The sequence below is a fragment of the Callorhinchus milii genome, unplaced genomic scaffold (genome assembly GCF_018977255.1).
Source record: "Callorhinchus milii isolate IMCB2004 unplaced genomic scaffold, IMCB_Cmil_1.0 Scaffold2, whole genome shotgun sequence".
NCBI lineage: Eukaryota > Metazoa > Chordata > Chondrichthyes > Chimaeriformes > Callorhinchidae > Callorhinchus > Callorhinchus milii.
Genome location: NW_024704743.1, coordinates 121,845,068 through 121,863,954, shown reverse-complemented (window position 1 = coordinate 121,863,954; position 18,887 = coordinate 121,845,068). Strand labels below are relative to the sequence as shown.

Genomic DNA, 18,887 nt, shown 5'->3' with positions numbered 1-18,887 from the left:
AAGGAAACTTGCCCAAGGTTTCACCCTCTGCCTGGGATTGAACTCAGGTCTCTCACTTGCAAAGCGAGTGCTCTAACCACTGAGCTACAGGACTCCACTATTTGAAAAGAGAAGGGAGTTTCTCCTGATGTCCTGCCCAACAATCCCCCAAATAAAAGTATTTGTGGCTGTTTGAGGGACATTACTGTGTGTGACTTGCCTATGTTTACATCCCGAAAAGCATTTTTGTTTTCCTGAACAACAAAAAGATTATAATAATAATCTTTGCATTTGATAAGATGCTTTTTATGACCTCAACGTCTCAAAGCGTTTCACAGAATAGACTGGGGGCGAACGCGGCAGCCAATTGCGCACAGCAGCGTCCCACAAACAGTCGTGGATTGAAAATGACCCATTTTTTATTATTGTTTTGTTTTTTGGAGGGATTATTATTAGGCGTGTGGAGTAAGGAGACTTGCCCAAAGTTTTGCCCTGCCTGGAATTGAACCCAGGTGTCTCGCTTGCAAAGCGAGTGCTCACATTTGTATAGCGCCTTTCACGTTGGGAGGACATCCCAAGGTCTCCCAGTGTATAGCATTTCAGACCTGAGCTGGGGTCAAGGGTGGAGAAGGGAGGGGAGGGGAAGGGAGGTGGCCGATGGCATGGTCGAAGAGGAGGGTTTTGAGGCGGGACTTGAAGGAGGCTAAGGAGGGGGCGAGGTGGAGTGACTGGGGGATCCAATTAGAGGTTGGGGGTAGAGTGGCTGAAGGCTCTCCCGCCAATGGTGGGGCGGAGGACATGGAGCAGCCAGAGCCGGCTGAGCTTAGGGAGCGGGCGAGTTGGTAGGGGGTTAGGATGTTGCAGAGGTAGGGTGGGGTGAGGCCATGGAGGGCTTTGTAGGTGAGGACAGGATCTTGAACTGGATCTTCTGAAGAATAGGGAGCCAGTGGAGTCAGACAAGAATGGGGGAGATGAAAAGTACACTTTTCATTTAATGATCCACTCAAGGCACCTGAGTCAAATCATCAGAAGACTGCAGGATATTCATTCAAAACATTGTGAACTTGGGAAGTCCTTCAATGTATAAAATATGGTCAATCGTTGAGATATTTACCTCAATCAATATTCTATATTTTTATTTCTTGATCATCCCCTTTTGATTATGATTAATTAATGTTCAGCCTGCCATGCGATTCAAACAGCCATAAGCATCTCTTTCTCCCAGACCCCCCCATCCCCCATTCAAAAAAGCATGGAATTTTCTCTCATCCAAATTTCTTTTTGAAATAAATTGACTGCTCATCTCAAGGTTTTGCCTCAATAACAACACTGACTTAATTTCTAATCAATCTCGTTTTGTCAAAGATGCCACATAAATACAAATTGTTATACAGAGAAAGCTCAACAAAGCCGCACCGAATTATCCACTATTTCCAAGCTCTTCGTAAACTCCAATACACCTCTGATCAGCTTCAAGACCCCCTAAAACACTCCTGAGAAAAGAACTTATTTAAAAACTAACCAATTGTCAATGATATTTTACTATAACCTCTGACCTTCTTCTCTAGGCAGAGTGGCTTATTGTTGCCAACAGTCACAACACTTGACACAAACTATTCTGAAGTGCATTGAGTCCTACGATGTGATAAGGCACTGTCACAATGTATGTTCTTCCTTGCTTTTCTAAAAGGATAGTAAAAATGATAAGATCTCAAAAATATTTATTACAACTTTAAAGCTTTCGAACAAAGCAATATTGAACATGTTACTCGTATATGTTCTAATGGCTACATCCATCTAACAATCTATTGTGCAAGAGTGAACTTGGAAAATCAATTCATTTAAAAATTGGTCATTCCTGTCTCAAACGCATTTAATACAAGCTGTTTCAGTTGTGAATGGGGGACACTTCAGTACCACTCTATATTGTATAGTTTAACTGTTGTGACAATATCAGTCCGAACCGCATTGAGACGGATTTCATTCAGTTCAGCATCAACCCTGCTCAGCTTTTCCTGGTCAACACTGTAATCAATCAGATCGTAGGTGGACGGCGGCCAAGGCAGTCCCTCTTCATAGCAATCAACGGGATTGGGGTGTACGACAACCTTGAGGTTGGGCAGCTCCACGACACAGTGAAGCAGGGACTTCAAGCCTTCGCTGGAGATGGGGTTACAGAAGCAACTGAAGTACTGGAGCTGAGAGCACTGCCTGAGCGCAGGTAGGAACGCAGACAGTTGGCGGTCCATCACCCGGCACTCCATGATGTCCAGATAGATAAGCGAGTTGGAGGCTTGCTGCAGTAACTGGCAGAATGGGTTTAGCAGAACATCAGACAGATTGTTGCCGCTCACGTCCAACTTCTTCAAGGTGGCTGCATGGTGGCTACTGGCCAAGTACGTTACATCAGCTGGCAGAAGGAAACAGTAGGCGAGCTCCAAGCTTTCCAGAGGTTGTTGCAAGACACTGTTTAGAAACAAATTCATTTTACATTAGACATGCTGGACACACACATTGAAAGCTTTGCATGCTGATAATATTTAAGAATAATCCTTGCATTTGATATATCCTATCACATTGTTGAGATGTCTCAAAGCGCTTCACAGGATATACTGGAGTGGAGTGACTGTGTAATTTGTAGGCGAAACACGGCAGCCAATTTCGCACAGCAATGTCCCACATACAGTCTTAATTTAAGTGACTAAACTTTTATTATTTTTTGGGAGGGATTATTACCCCTGAAAATGGATCTGCCAATTGATATCGACTAACAACCGGGTTCCTACTTATTGCTGGGTAAACAGAGGCGTATGGAATAAGGAAACTTGCCTAAAGTTTCACCCTACCTGTCTGCAGTCTGTCTATGATTACAGTGGTGAGACATCACCTTGTTGACGAGTATCAACAAGATAATAATAATCCTTCCAAAAAAATCAAAAAACAATAAAAAAAAAAATTGGTCATTTTCAATCTACGACTGTTTGTGGGACATTGCTGTGCGCAATTGGCTGCCGCGTTCGCCCACAAATATACAGTCAATTCACTTTACAGTGTGTTCTGTGAAGCGCTTTGGGACGTCCTCCCGACGTGAAAAGCGCTATATCAAATGCAAGGATTATTATTACCTGCAAATGGAACCTGAGTGCTCTTAACCAAGAGACTAATGTGGAGGATACTTTGGACTGACAGGAATCAGAGAGTGAGAGGTAGGAATGTCTGTATGTCTTTCTCTGTTGTTAATGCAGCAAGTTCACAGACTGGAGGGTCTGGCGATTCCATACCGCCATGGGTGAAAGTGCATAAATGAAGCTAAGCTCCGACAGAGACTCACTAACCACTTACCTCAGCAGTTCCCGGATCCTTCCAGATAGCCTAGAGGACACCAGGTTCAGCTCCTTCAGGTTGGGCAGTTGACTGAGAACCGAGACCATTTTCTGGAAAAACTCTTCTACCTCCAGGGTCATGTACCTGACGTCGATATTACTGTAGGGCAGTTTGAGGCTATTGAGGTTCACAAAGCGCGGGATGTATGGGAACACGGTACTCAGGCAACAGAGACCCAGATTGTTGTATCTCAACTCAATCTTCCGGAGAACCATGGGATCCAAGAGCTCCAAAATGCTGATGGTCTTCTTCACTGATAACTCTTCTACTCGTAGGACTCGGCACTTCAGACACAAGGGGAAGGTTTGGCTCAGATGCAGGGCATCTTTCACTGTCCCGTAGGAATGGCTGGTGATGAAGAGGTTGGCATGGATATTGACACACATTTGAGAGTCGCAGGAACCCTTCATTGGGACACCTCCCTTCCCCTTCCTCCGTTTGGATGAATTATATTCCTCCCTCTTGCTCGTCCTAGACACTTCAATGCAGGCTTTGGCCAGAGCCACAGACCGGGACCATTGGCTAATGGTGTCTTCATCTTGATTGTCACCATCATCCGGGAATCCTGTAAGATCCACAATGCGGAGTAATCTGTTTTTCCTGTGGATCCAAGATGGGAAACTACTGTTAACAAGAGCAACACTTTGCATCTAGGTTTAAAAGCACCAAGCATGGTATGAAATGATCGACTCTACTTGGAGAATCAGAACCAGGAAAAACATTTTCACAAACATCTTTAATACACCTGTGACTGTACCTTAAGAGGTTTGTATTCATGAGCAAAAGGAAATCTATTTTCCTTTCACTTTTGTAAGGATTCTATAACGAATGTGTTAAATATTATCTGAAATTATACTTGTGATGGTTGATTTTTTTTAAGGTTTTAAATACTTTTAGAATGTAACCTACCTATAATCCTTTAATAAGGTTGGTTTGATTTTATGACTAGCTTAGCAGGGGTTAAAAGTATCTTTGCTGGAACGGTTATGGTCAGCTTCTGATTATGTTTCATATTTTCCTGGGAAGATGTTCACTCCTGTGAGAATAAAAGACCAAAAGAAATGGCTGCAAGCTCCCTCAGACACCTGCGTATCTCAAGCCTGAGAAACACATAGGTTGGATAAGGCAAAAAGAAAACAAAAAGTTGGCTATCTCTCTTTAGCCCATTTCCTTCCTCATGGGAAAACAGCCTGCTCAAGGTCACTAAGAGCTTGAGCAGAGTGGGGGCTTATCCATTTTCTTTCATAGAAAATACGAGAGACAAAGGAATCATCTTTGCAAAAGATGAACAACAACAACAACAACAAGATTCCATTTATAAAGCGCCTTTCACGTCAGGAGGACATCCCAAGGCGCTGCACAGTTGGGTCATGACCCGAGCAGGGGGGAAATGGTCAGGGTGAGGGGAGGGAAGGGAGGGAGCGAGGAGGGGGGAAATGGTCAGGGTGAGGGGAGGGAAGGGAGGGAGCGAGGAGGGGGAAGAGAGTCGAGAGGGGAGCTGAAGGCACGGTCAAAGAGAAAGGTTTTGAGACCGGCCTTGAAGGAGGAAAGGGAGGAGGCGGCGAAGGCACTGGGGGATGGAGTTCCAGAGCCTCGGGGCTGAGAGGCTGAAGGCCCGACCACCGATGGTAGGGCGTTTGGGGCGGGGGACGTGGAGCAGACCAGAGCCGGAGGAACTGAGTGTACGGGCAGGTAGGTAGGGGGATAGTAGGTCAGAGAGGTAGGAGGGAGCGAGGCCGTGAATGGCCTTGTAGGTGAGGATGAGGATCTTGAATTCGATCCTCTGGGGGATGGGGAGCCAGTGGAGGCGAGCGAGGGTGGGAGTGATGTGGTCGCGGTGTCTGGTGCGGGACAGTACACGAGCTGCAGAGTTCTGAATGACCTGCAGTGTGGAGGGAGGGCCGGGAAGGCCGGCGAGGAGAGAGTTCCCATAGTCCAGCCTTGAGGTGACAAAGGCGTGAACCAGGGTTTCAGCCGCGTGAGGGGTGAGGTAATGGCGTAGTCTGGCGATGTTCCAGAGGTGATGGAAGGCGGTGCCAGTTGTGGCGCAGATATGAGGGAGAAAGGACAGCTCAGTGTCGAACAGAACGCCGAGGTTCCTGATGGCTTTGAGAGGTGGAGAGTGCAGCCTTGGATGCTGATGGTGTCGGCGCACATGAAGTACAATACAGCACAAAATTACATTTGTAAAGCACCAAGTAGGTGAAAGGTCATCTACCAACTGGATAAAGAGATTGATTCGGGAAGAGAATCAGAAAAGACAGAGAGTTGGAACTTGGAGTCGCGAACCATATGCAAGCTTCGAAAGAAGGAAGACTAAGACTTAGACGACTATCAACAACTTTATCGACGCTCTCCAGTCGGCAATGGTACAGCAGCATCTGGATAATAATAATAATAATAATCCTTGCATTTATTATAGCGCTTTTCACGTCGGGAGGACATCCCAAAGCGCTTCACAGAACACACTGTGAAGTGAATTGACTGTATATTTGTGGGCGAACGCGGCAGCCAATTGCGCACAGCAATGTCCCACAAACAGTCGTAGATTGAAAATGACCAATTTATTTATTTTTTTTTGGTTTTTGGAGGGATTATTATTAGGCTCTGTGTGGAGTAAGGAAACTTGCCCAAGGTTTCACCCTCTGCCTGGAATTGAACTCAGGTCTCTCGCTTGCAAAGCGAGTGCTCTAACCACTAAGCTACAGGACTTCACAATACCTTTTGGTGGATTAAATCAGACATTACTCCTCCATCTCTTCCACAACATTTGGTTTGGCCAACCTTAATCGTTGTGAACTGAGCGTGGATACGTAAGCATTATTCTGTTGTACTATTTTAACTATTATTAATCTGAATTAATAAACAGCTTTTTTTAAAATATCAGATTTGCGTCAGTTTTCACATCATTACAAGGTTAAAAAGGACATCTTACAAATTGGTGCCCGAATGGGGACCCTCGTGTTGAAGTTTGACAAATACAAATTATATATTTTAAAAAAAGGTAGTCAATTGAACTAAATAACAGTAAAATTAGAAGATTAGAAAAGTATTCTAAAAACATGGAAGATTCAATGAAAAAATGTGGAGAAAAGATTACCCAAACACGAGGAGCTTTCTACGGAGGCACGAATAAGTGACACTCCAATTGAAACGTATGGATGAATTTTTGCAGAATTAAGAGATAAAAGGTAGTTGAAACTAACCAAACTAAAGCTGCAGGGGTTAAAACCTTGCAATCTTTTTTAATTGAAGAGAAAGATAAGAGAGTTTAAAGAAACTAATATAATGGAGTTAAAAGAAACTCAAATCGGGCTCAAAGAGGCGCAAATGGAGTTGAAAGAAACTGGATAAACAGGTGAAAAGAGTCCAAGAGACTAAGGATCAAGTGAACGATCTTATGCGCTTTGGGACATCCTCCCGACGTGAAATGTAATTTTGTTGTTGTTGTATGGATGATCTGCAAAGAGTACAGACAAATAGAGGGGAAGAAATGGAATCTTAAATCACAGTTTAGAAGTTCACACCGAATATTATCAAGTCCAGGCAACTGATACTATGAGGCAAGCACAGGAATTGGGTGACAAGAAAAATGATTGTATGAGAAATATTAAACAACTTAAATAACAGAACAGTGATTTCAAAGTTGTAATTAGAGTGCCAGCAGCTGTCACAAGAAGCCAGAAAAGGGTATCCTGTGTCACGTTGCATGCCCAAAAGAAATATAAAAGCTTAAAATGCAATTATCATCACAGCGAGGCATTATTTGTTCCATGTTAGACAAACAGAATGAGGATATCACTGTAGTGAGTAGGATGACTACCCCATGCTCGGAAATCAAAGAGAAAACAGTCAGGATAAATGGTCCTTTCCAATGTGCTCTATAACAACATTACATTTATATACGGGAGGACGTCCCAAGGCGCTGGACAGTCAATGTTTCAGACCCGAGTTGGGGGTCAGGATTGGTGAGGGTGGAGAGCGGGGTGATCGAAAGCATGGTCAAAGAGGAGTTTTAAGTGGGTCTTGAAAGAGGCAAGGGAGGGGGTGAGGCAGAGGGACTTCGAGATGGAGTTCCAGAGGGTGGGGGCAGAGTGGTAGAAGGCCCGCCCACCAATGATGGGGCGGGCGAGGCAGGAGACGTGAAGCAGACTGGAGCTCGATGAGTGCGGGGAGCGGACAGGTTGGTAGGGCGTTAGGAAGTCGCAGAGGTAGGGTGGAGCAAGGCCATGGAGGGCTTTGAAGGTGAGGACCAGGATCTTGAACTATATCCTCTGAGTGATGGGAAGCCAGTGGAGTTGGGCGAGGATAGGGGGTGATAGGGTCACAGAGCCTGGTGCGGGAGAGGACACGAGCTGCAGAGTTCTGATCGGCAGCCTATGGATGGAGGAGTTGAGGAGGTCGACAAGCAAGGTGTTTGCAAAGTCAAGCCTTATGAATGCGTGTATGAGAGTTTCGGCGGTCTGCGGTGTGAGACAGTGGCGGAGCTGGGTGACATTGAGGAGGTGGGGGAAGGCAGAGTGGGTCATGGCATGGATGTGAAGTAGAAAGTTTAGTTGAGGGTCAAACAAGACCCCAAGGTTCCGGACTGGCTTAGTGAGGTGATGTGTGCAACCATAGATGGTGATGCTGTCAGCGACTGAGGTGTGGATGCGCTGATAGGAGCCAATCAGGAGAGCCTCGGTCTTGTTGACTGAAGAAAGTTAGCTCTCATCCAGGGCTTGATGTCTGACAGACATTCTGTCAGGACAGCAGTGGATCCTGGAGTCAAGGATGGAGGCAGAGAGGTAGAGTTGGGTGTCATCTTCATACATGTGGAAGTTGGCCCCATGTCTGCGGATGATGTCACCAAGAGGGAGCGTATAGATGTTCAAGAGGAGGGGATCATGGACAGAACCCTGAGGAACGCCACACGAGACGGTGCGGGGGCTAGTGCGGGGGTTTGTGGAGATGAAGTGGAGGTGGTGTGAAAGGTACGATCTGAAACAGTCAAGGACAGAACCGTGAAGGTTAAGGTGGGAGGAGAGGCAGTTGAGGATAGAGTGGTCGACGGTGTCGAAGGCAGCAGAGAGATCAAGGAGAATGAGGAGGCAGAGGAAGCCCTGGTGGCAGATGGACAGAATGTCATTGTCACCTTGACCAGGGTTGGTCTGTGCTATTGGCGGCACGGAAACCCGATTGGAGGGGGTCATGAAGAGATTGGCGGGAGAGGAAGGAGCGAAGCTGGGATGCAACAACTAGTTCCAGGACCTTGGAGAGGAAGGGGAGGTTGGAGATGGGGCGATAGTTTGAGCAGGAACAGGTCCAGAGAGGGTCCAACACAAAGGTGGAATATGACAATGGGGTTGAGGTAGAAGAGACTAAAGTACAGAAACCTTATGATGCAATACAATTACAGGCAATGGCCAGTTGACTACCGAAATTTGATGGAAAGCAGGATGCTTACGAACATTTTGATGAAGTTTCGCGGTTAGTCATACTACAAGCATGTGACGAGAGAGAAGCGGTTTCTAATAATGACACTCGCAACTCAAGCATTTAATGTATTACTCTCGCAAATGATATTTGGAGAAAGGACATTGGAAGGGTTGCGCAGAGCCATAATGAGTGCTATGGGGTACGATAGAGATGATCCGAATGCAATCATAGATAAAAGCAGACCGGCAGCCAAAAAATTAAAAGGGCATAAAGTAGCAGCCTTGGTATAGAAACAATCTGAAAAAGTGTGGAAGAACTAACGTTCAATGCAAACTTTGAAAGACATGACAGGACAAATTAATTTCACAGGTGAAAGGAATGTACTCAGATCCGGTAATAAAACCACAATCGTGTTACAGATGTGAAAAATTGGGACATATCAGTCCTGAGTGTAAATCAGATAGAATGTCAAACTTGTAAACAAGTACACTGTTGTACACTGTCCAGCACCTTGGGACATCCTCCCGACGTGAAAGGTGCTATACAAACGACAAACTTGTTGTTGTAAACAGACACACATTGGTCCTGATTGTAGATCCAAAATAGAAGGTCAGAATTGTGGAAAAATGGGGCATATGACAAAAAATTGTAAAGAGGTCAAACATGAAGAGAAAATGCAGCTGCCAATTGTGCACAGCAGTGTCTCACAAACAGTCGTGCATTGTGTTTTTATATATGTCTTTTTCTTTTTTTTGGGTTATAAAAGAAATTTTGCAATTACAAAATGGCCAATAATGTTATGTGTTTTAAGTTTTTATGTCTCAGTTTTAGGTTTTATATATTTTGTCTTTAAGTGTTTATATAATAATCCTTGCAGTTGATATAGCACCTTAACATGTCTTCGAGACGTCTCAAAGAGCTTCACTAATACACCATAAAGTGAATTGAATGTATATTTTGTGGGCGAAATGTGTGTTAAAGTAAAAATAATGGTAAACTATATGCATTATTAGTTTGATCGCAATTAAAGTATTGTGTCGTCCAAGTTTATTAACCATAATAATAATCCTTGCATTTGATATAGCGCCTTATCACGTTGAGATGCCTCAAAGCACTTCACAGAATATACTGTAAAACTGTTTCCACTGGCAGGTGGGTCGGTAACCAGAGGACACAGATTTAAGATAATTAGCATAAGGATCGTTGGGGAGATGAATTGGTACGATCTGAAATGTACTGCCTGAAAGGGTGGTGGAAGCAGATTCAGTAACTTTCAAAAAGGAATTAGATATATACTTGAAAAGAAAAAAAAATGCAAGACTATGGGGAAAGAGCCAGCACAGGTAGGATGGGCTTCCTTCTATGCTGTAGGATTCTATGATTTAGTCATTGCACTGCAGGAAGGATATCAAGACAGTAGAATCAATACAATCAGACCAGAAGACATAGTTTGAAGAACTGGAGTCCTGTAGAACTGGGGCTGTTTTTCCTAAAGTAAAGAAGGTTTGAAAGAGATCTGATGGGAGTTCTTAAATTATAAGATTTTTAAAATGTTGAGGACTGCTGATGGGTTAATGGGGAGAATTTATTTCTTCTGGTTGGTCAATTAGTAATTGGAGGGAATGGTGTAAGGCAATAATAATAATAATAATCCTTGCATTTAATTTAGCGCTTTTCACATCTTCTAGACATCTCAAAGCGCTTTACAGAATACACTGTAAAGCGAATTGACCGTATATTTGCGGGTGAAACTTGGCAGCCAAATGCGCACAGTAGTGTCCCACAAACAGTCGTGGATTGAAGTGACCAAATTATTATTGTTTTTTTCTTGAGGGATTATCATTAAGCGTGTGGAGTAACAACAACAACAAGATTCCATTTATAGAGCGCCTTTCACGTCGGGAGGGCGTCCCAAGGCACCCAAGACGTCTCAAGTAAGGAAACTTGTCCAGAGTTTCACTCTGCTAGAATCGAACCCAGGTCTCTCACTAGTGAGGCGAGTGCTCTAACCACTGAGCTACGAATGAGAGGTAATTACTAAAAGAGAAAATGAAATGTGATATGTGGGAGTTGATGGATGGTGCCCTGAGCCCGGGCGACTTCATCTGCAGCAAATATGTGCAACTGAGGAAGCTCCACCTTAGAATAGCTGAGCTGGAGTCACAGGTGGAGACACTGCGCAGCATTAGAGATGGGGAGAGCTTCCTGGACAGTTTCATCCTGGAGCCAGACACTCCCACTAATCCCAGGGAACATTCCGTTGCCAGCTACGGACAGGACTGGGTGACGGTCAGACAGGAGCGTAAGAGGACCCGAAAGAGAGGGACAGAGGAACCCCAGGCTTTAACCTTGTCCAACAGGTATGAAATACTTGCAACCTGTGTGGGCAAGGAAGTCTGTGAGGAAGATGGGCAAACTTACCCCAACACCTCTATACAGGAGGCCACACTGGGAATAGTCAGAAGGAATAAAGAGGTAATTGGGGATGAGACAGTCAGGAAGACTGAAACACTTTTCTGCAGCCGTAGCAAGGAGACAAGAAGACTCTGTTACCTTCCTGAGGCCAGGGTGAAGAACGTCACTTCTGGGTTGGAGAAAAATTTGAAGCAGGAGGGAGTGGATCCAATCGTTATGAATCACAGAGGGACCAATGATGTAGGTAGGACAGGTAGGGACAAGTTGAGGAGCAAGTTCCAGGAATTGGGAGTTAAGCTAAAGAGTAGAAAACCCAAAACAATAATAAATTGGTCATTTTCAATCTACGACTGTTTGTGGGACATTGCTGTGCGCAATTGGCTGCCGCGTTCGCCCACAAAAAGTCAATTCACTTTACAGTGTGTTCTGTGAAGCGCTTTGGGATGTCCTCCCGACGTGAAAAGCGCTATATCAAATGCAAGGATTATTATTATTATTATTATTAACACGAATAAATAGGGAGGTAGACAGGGCTTTAAACTACTAAGGGGGGTGGGGGGAAATTCAATCACATGTAATCCGTTACAATTAAAATTAGGACCGATGAAAGTGGGAGAGCAGATTAACCAGGGAGATGAGCAAAGGGTGTCAAACGGGGAAAGGAAGCCCAGGGATAGGGTACTGGTGAATAGGACTCATAGCCCGAAGTCAGAATTAAAAGTGCTATATCTGAATGCGCGAAGCATTCGAAACAAGATAGTTGAGTTAAATGCACAAACAGAAACAAACGGGTATCATCTGGTAGCCATCACCGAGACACGGTTACAGGGAGACCAAGGGTGGGAGCTAAATATTCCAGGGTACGTGGTGTATAGGAAAGATAGGCAGTGTGGTAAACGAGGAGGGGCGGTGGCCCTTTTAATAAAGGATGGGATAAAAAAAGTAGAGAGGAAGATTTTAAATCAGAAAAGCAGGAAGTAGTCAGTATGGGTAGAGGTACGTAACAACAAGGGGCAGAAAACTCTAGTGGGAGTAGTTTATAGACCCCCGAACAGCAGTCACAGTATCTCTCAAGGTATAAATCAGGAAGTTAGCAGAGCATGTAGTAAAGCAAAAACATTAATTGTCGGTGATTTTAATCTGCACATAGATTGGGACAACCAAATTAGGAAAAGTATGATAGAGGAAGAGTTTATAGAATGTATTAGGGATAATTATCTGGATCAGTATGCCGAGGAGCCAACCAGGGAACAGGCCATATTAGACCTTGTTTTGTGCAATGAAGCAGAGCTGATCAGCAAACTGGAAATTAAGGCTCCTCGGGGGCCTTGAAGGAGGAAAGGGAGGAAGCGGCGAAGGCACTGGGGGATGGAGTTCCAGAGCCTCGGGGCTGAGAGGCTGAAGGCCCGGCCACCGATGGTAGGGCGGTTAGGGCGGGGGCTGTGGAACAGACCGGAGCCAGAGGAACGGAGGGTATGGGCAGGTAAGTAGGGGGATAGTAGGTCGGAGAGGTAGGAGGGAGCAAGGCCTTGAGTGGCCTTGTAAGTGAGGATGAGGATCCCCAGAAGGCTGTAGATTTATCAGTCTCAGCCTTGAATACCGTCTGATAAATTTTTTAAAAATAGAGGGATTAGGGGATATGGGGATAGGGCAGGTAATTAGAGTTAGGTCTGAAGATCAGCCAAGAGGGTTTTAGAACATGTCCTATCTAGAATGGTGATTGAAGCAAAATCCGTCTTAACGTTTGATAATAATCCTTGCATTTGATATAGCACTTTATGAAGTCATTGAGATGTCTCAAAGTGCATCACAGAACATATTCTAAAGTGGATCGACTTACTTCGTGGGCAAAACGCGGCAGTCAATTGCACACAGCAGTGTCCCATAAACATTTGTGGATTTTTTTTTAGAAGGGATTATAACACCTGGAAAGTGATCTGCCAATTCTGAAACAACCTAATTCCTACTTACTGCTAGGTAAACAGTGGAGTAAGGAAACTTGCCCAAGGTTTCGCCCCCCCACCCCACCCAGAAATTTAATCCGGGTCTTCTCGCTCACGAGGCAAGCCCGCTAACTACTACCCTACGGGATTCCATCTCTGTGTGTTGCAATCAAACCCAGGATACAATATAATGAAAGCCTCCTCTCTGCTGACATAACTACTTCTGTTTCAAACCGTTGCAAAAGGTCATACAGATTTTTTTTTAAAAGTTGGGATTCATTTACACTGTTGGGCCAAGTAGGGGAAGCTTTACTTTGGATCCGAGCTCAGGGGGTGGTTGATGCAAACACTAGAAAATTCTCCACATCTACAATAAAACCTCACCTTAATGTGCAATTGCAACTTTTACCAAAATAAACTGGATTAAATTCAGCACCACAGCAGAGGGAGGGTCAGCTCTTTATAGCCAATCCACGCCACAGAGAATCCTGTGAAGCGCTTTAAGATATTTCACAGCTGTGATTAGGCCTTATACTGAATGCAGTTATTATTATCTCATTATTAATGGCTCAGTCAACAGGGCTGTAGAGGCTGACGGAGGGTCCACTCTGTCAAAAGGTACTAATGGAAGAGAGAGGGTGAGTTGTCAAAGGACAATTGGAGATACCCAATCTCTGGGATAGCACTGGTTAACCGTTCTCTTCAAAATGTTGAATGGGTTGAGGTGATAATGCTTCACATGTGCCTCTTTATGTCTATCTGAGCGAGCAGAATAAGCCTCTTGCTGTACCTAGACTTGTTCCTGTCCTTTGGCGCTGCTGCTTTTGGTTTTCTGTAAAATAATATGTAAAATAATAATAGAAATCATTTTGAGAACCTTCCACCTCATCTCTTCCGCAAATTAACTTTTTTTTGAAAAAAACACATCCTATTTCTCTGTACGTTTTTTCTCTCTCTCTCTGATCGCACAGATTAATATATCATGCTGTACCTAAATGTGTACTTGTCCTTTGATGTTGATGCTCTAGTTTTTCTGTAAAATAACAGAAACAAAGTTAAAAATCCTTCTGTCCCTTCCCCTCCTCTGTTACGAGTAAGGGTCTTGGCTAACTATTAAACACATGATTTTCAGCAAGCTGCTGAAATGTTTTTCTTCGTCTCTCCATGGGTAATGGGCAGACAACAACAACAACTTTCATTTATATAGCACCCTTCTTTGGGGTAGTATCCTGAAGTGCTTGACAGTGGCGGAGTCTGTCCCCAAGCCAGGGGGAGAGGCATGATCAAAAAGGAAGATCTTTAGGTGGAATTTAAAAGGGGGAGGGAGTGGGCAAGGCAGAGGGATTGAAGAAGGGATTTCCAGAGCTTCGGGGTGCAGTGGCTGAAAGCACGGCAGCAGGTGGTGGAGTGGGGGCTAAGCAAATGGATAGGTAGGGAGGTCCGAGCACATCAAGGGATTTGAAAACGAATGAGAGGATCTTGAAGTCTATCTGTTTGGTAATTGCGGGCTGCGGAGTTTTGAATTAATTGTATTTTTGTATGGTGGAACTGGGGAGGCCAACAAGGAGGGCATTTGAAAAGTCCAGCCAGGACGTGACACAGGCGTGGACGAGGGTTTCTGCTGCTGTGGGTGTGAGGTACAGAAGGAGGCAGGCAATGTGGCGGAGGTGGAAAAATGTGTTCCTGGTCAGGGAATAGATGTGGGGGAGAAAGGAAAGCTGGGGATCGAACCTGATGCCCAGATTGCGCACAGGTTTGGTGAATCTGAGGTAGAGCCCAGGGAAGTTCAGTAGTTCAGACCCGCAGGAAAGAGGACGTTAGCGGGAGCCAAAGAGTATGGCTTCCATCGTGCCGATGTTCATCCGCAGGAAATTTACGCCCTAACAGGAACCTGATGTTCATCAAACAAGCTGACAGACATCAGCGGACTGGGGGTCACAGCTGAAGGAGAAGAAATTTGCGGGTCATCTCATACATGTGGAAGTTGACTGTGGATGACATGGTTGAGGGAGCATGTAAATCATAAAAAGGGGGCCAAGGATGGAGCCTTGGGGTACACCACATGTAACTGGGCGGGGGCGGGCGGAGAAACCATTGGCCAAGATATATTGTTGGTTGTTAGTCGAGTAGGACTCAAACCATGCAAGTGCAGTCCCACTAAGGTGGATGAGGAAGGAGAGGCAATGCTGCTGTGTTCTCCGCTGTGGCAAACGCGGCAGAGAGGACAAGAAGGATGAGGAGGCAGAGGGAGCCCTGATCAGAGAGAGGGAGAGGACATCATTTGTTACTCTGTCGAGCGCTGTCTCTGTGCTGTGGGCAGGGCGATAAACGGAATGAAGGGGTTTGAGTAGGGAATTGAGAAATCCTCCAGACACAGAGGATCAGAGAAACTATGATCCAAAACCTCTCAAGAGAAAAGTTAAGTTGAGCTCTGAAATTTCCCCTCCCTAACCCAGAGGCACTTAACTACAGCACTTACAATTGCATCTCCAATTGAGATCAGCTTGTTCAGCACAAACTGTGAGTGATGAGGCAACAACAACAAATTGCATTTACATCGCACCTTTCACGTCAGGAGAATGTCCCAAGGCACTGAACAGTCAAGGGTTTGCACCCGAGTTGGGGGTTGGATTCGAGAGGGGTGGGGGTGGGAAGATGATCAAAGGCGCTCAAAGAGGAAGCTCTTAAGACAGAACGTGAAGGAGGCAAGCGAAGGGGGGATGTGGAATATTAGCACTGATATTGCCGTGGTCCCCAACTGATGAGGGAAGCAAGCTCCCAGCTTGCAAGGCGATAGCAGCCGTCGGGTACCTGCTGGTGAGGCTTCGGTTCTGTCGCAGCTCGTTGATCACGTAATCCTTCACCCCGAGGATCACAGCTTGCAGGCACTGCTTGTTGGGCTTCTCTCGGATCATGTCCTGGTCGCAGTGCTTGCTCTTCTTGAGGATGCTGGAGAAGTTGAGCTCAGCAAATGGCCACATCTGGACCAAGTCACGTAGCACCAGGATCCGTTGGTCGAGGAAAGCAGCTTTGAAGAGCACCGGATAGATCTCGTGCGGGATGGAGTCCAGGGCTTTACGGGTCGAGGCATGGTCAGAGATGACTTTCTGAGCGCAGAAGAAGACAAGGGAATGCATCCTTCCAAACTACCAGCCCAGATTGCGTTGATCTTGCGGTTAATCAATGCTGCACTAAGGGAAGAAAAAGACGTACAGGTCAGGGCAGAGTCAAGCACACAATCACAACAAGAGAGAATAGTGTTTAGTAACAAGTAATAATAATCCTATCGATATCAGGGCTTGCATGTCGAGAAATTTCACTGAGCTCCGTGAGCCGATCACCTCCATCCTCACCCAGCTCCACTGGCTCCCCATCCGCCAGAGCATCAAGTTCAAGATCCTCGTCTTCACTTTTAAAGCCCTCCAAGGTCCTGCTCCTCCCTACCTCTGTGACCTCCTAAAACATTACCAACCCGTCCGCTCCCTCTGCTTGACAAGCACTGGCCTGCTCCATATCCCCTGCCCTGCCCACTATCAGAGGTCAGGCCTTCAGTCTTTCTGCCCCACCCTCTGGAAATCCATTCCGGAGTCTCTTCCACCTCGCCCCTCCCTTGCATTCATCAAAGCCCGTTCTAAGATCTTCTTCTTTAACCACATCATTGGTAATTTTCCTACCACCAAACCCCTTCCCCTCCTCCCGTCTTCACTCCCGCCCCCAGCTCAGGTGTAACCCTTCACAGTCCAGCACCTTGGGACGTCCTCCTGATGTGAAAGTCGCTATATAAACACAATTTTCTGTAGTTGTTCAGAGAATGTTTCAAAGCTCTTCACAAGATTTAGTGTAAAGTATAGTGACTACGCAACCGGTAGTGTAGTGGTTAGTGCACTCACCTCGCAAGCGAAAGGACCCGGGTTCGATTCCCGAGCAGGGCGAAACCTCACGCAAGTGTCCTTACTCCACATGCCTCTGTTTACCTAGTAGTGAGTAGGAAACCGGTTGTTAGTTGATTGAATTTTCTGAGGGTAATAATCCCTCTTCCCAAAAAAGAAATAATACAAATAATTTGGTTACTCAATCCACGACTGTTTGCAGGACACTGCTGTGCACACATGTGCCATGTTTCACCCACAAAATATGTCAATTAACTTTACAGTATATTCTGTGAAGCGCCTTTGAGACGTCTCGAAAACGTGATATAAGGCGCTATATCAAATGCGAGTTTTCAGATCACCCCCATCCTCACCCAGCTCCACTGGCTCCCCATCCGCCAGAGCATCAAGGGACTAACACGAGGATTGAAATCAGGTAAGTTTAGTCGATTTGTTTACCCCTGGGGACCCAAGCGTTGAGGCTCAGTAGTTGAGTAATTTAGTTTTGATTGAAGTATAGTGTGTTTGTTGCTTTTGTGATGATTGCTCCGAAAGTGGGAATATGAATATATTTAATTGTATCAATTGATTAAACATGAAAGATTTTATTGGAAGCTACGTATTGAGTGTAGTTTGTGAGATTACTCTGATTGGGCGAATATCTTCGACAAAATTGAGGTATAATTCTCACCCAGAGACGAGAGTTCTGTGACATTTGGTGCTCAACATGGGGCCCGGTTGTCGATCTCACAACTATGTAGAGCAGGAAAAAGAAGTGCGAATGTATCTGTATCCGCCAGGGGACTTAAGAGTTTAGCAGGCAGGTAATGGTGGGGTCAGTGAGAGGAGAATCTGAGCCAACAGGGTTCACCCAACTCACCCACACAATGAAAGAATTGTAAATAGAGTCCTACATTGGTTAGAGCACTCGCCTCGCATGCGAGAGGATCTGGGTTCGATTCCTGGGCAGGGAGAAACGTAAAAAGACACCGGATCTGAGATCCGGGAAAAGGTATGCGGGGGATACCTCACATTATTTGGTGCCCTTATAATCCAATCAGAATCCTCCCCTCAGTTGCCCAATACAGGACAGGTTCACTTTCCAATCCTTCATGTGCATATTAGAATGGCAAGTTACCCGCCAAATTAGTGTAACCTACTCCTTTGGACACTTGATGACACCATCCGGGTCACAATGTTATTTAAATTCAATCAAAATGTACTTAAATGAATGTTACGCTGAAATAACGGTATGTGCAAACATTCAGAAGTACTAGCGCTCAAAGGAACTTCCAGCGTTGGTACGGGTTTACCCAACAACAACAAAATTACATTTTAGAGCACCTTTCACGTCGGGAGGACGTCCCATAGCGCTGAACAGTCAGAGGTCAGGACCCAAGCATGGGGGAGGGGTGGTGTAGGGGTGAGGGAAGGCAGAGAGTAGGAGGGAGATCAAAGGCACGGTTGAAGAGAAGGGTCTTGAGACCGGCATAGAAGGAGGCGAGGGAGGAAGAGAGGCGAAGGGACCGTGGGATGGAGTTCCAGAGTGTGGGGCAGAGAGGCTGAAAGCCCGGCCACCGATGGTAGGGCGGGAGACATGGAGCAGCCCGGAGCCTGATGAACGGAGGGAGTGGGCAGGTTGGTAGGGAGTCAGCAGGTCAGGGAGGTAGGAGGGGGCCAAGCTCAAGCTCATTTGGGTCAGACAATAACCCCATTTAAGCAATCAATGCTTTAAACTACATAATACGCATACGTTAAGCAATACAATATATAATTATTACAGTCAGTCAGTCGTTTATACACAACAGGTTGGTAAAGGGGACAGAAGTATGAGTTAGAAAAAGAGCTGTCAGTCCCATACTGTGACTAGAAAATAGAA

At 45.5% G+C, this 18,887-nt stretch overlaps 1 protein-coding gene across 3 annotated transcripts; it reads right to left on the bottom strand.

Moving 5' to 3' along the window:
- Positions 1-1,133: 1,133 nt before the first annotated feature.
- LOC103179730 (leucine-rich repeat-containing protein 14) lies at positions 1,134-17,061 on the bottom strand. Of its 3 annotated transcripts, XM_042332581.1 has the most exons (6): positions 17,030-17,061; positions 15,951-16,330; positions 14,131-14,172; positions 13,930-13,971; positions 3,322-3,963; positions 1,134-2,445 (listed from the first exon to the last, which is right to left on the bottom strand). In XM_042332581.1, exons 2-6 carry the CDS (start codon positions 16,274-16,276, stop codon positions 1,890-1,892), a joined length of 1,608 nt encoding a protein of 535 aa, XP_042188515.1. In that variant the 5' UTR covers positions 16,277-16,330; positions 17,030-17,061; the 3' UTR covers positions 1,134-1,889. The 3 variants fall into 3 exon arrangements, with proteins under 3 accessions (XP_042188515.1, XP_042188516.1, XP_042188517.1); XM_042332582.1 differs by lacking the exon at positions 13,930-13,971; XM_042332583.1 differs by lacking the exons at positions 13,930-13,971; positions 14,131-14,172.
- Positions 17,062-18,887: the final 1,826 nt, after the last annotated feature.

Coding starts and splice junctions, on each gene's coding strand:
- LOC103179730 (XM_042332581.1), bottom strand. CDS start 16,276: ATGCATTCCCTTGTCTTCTTCTGCGCTCAGAAAGTCATCTCTGACCAT. Junction 13,972..14,130: donor AAGGACAAGTACACATTTAG/GTACAGCATGAT, acceptor ATTATTTTACAG/AAAACCAAAAGCAGCAGCGC. Junction 3,964..13,929: donor AAGGACAGGAACAAGTCTAG/GTACAGCAAGAG, acceptor TTGGATCCACAG/GAAAAACAGATTACTCCGCA.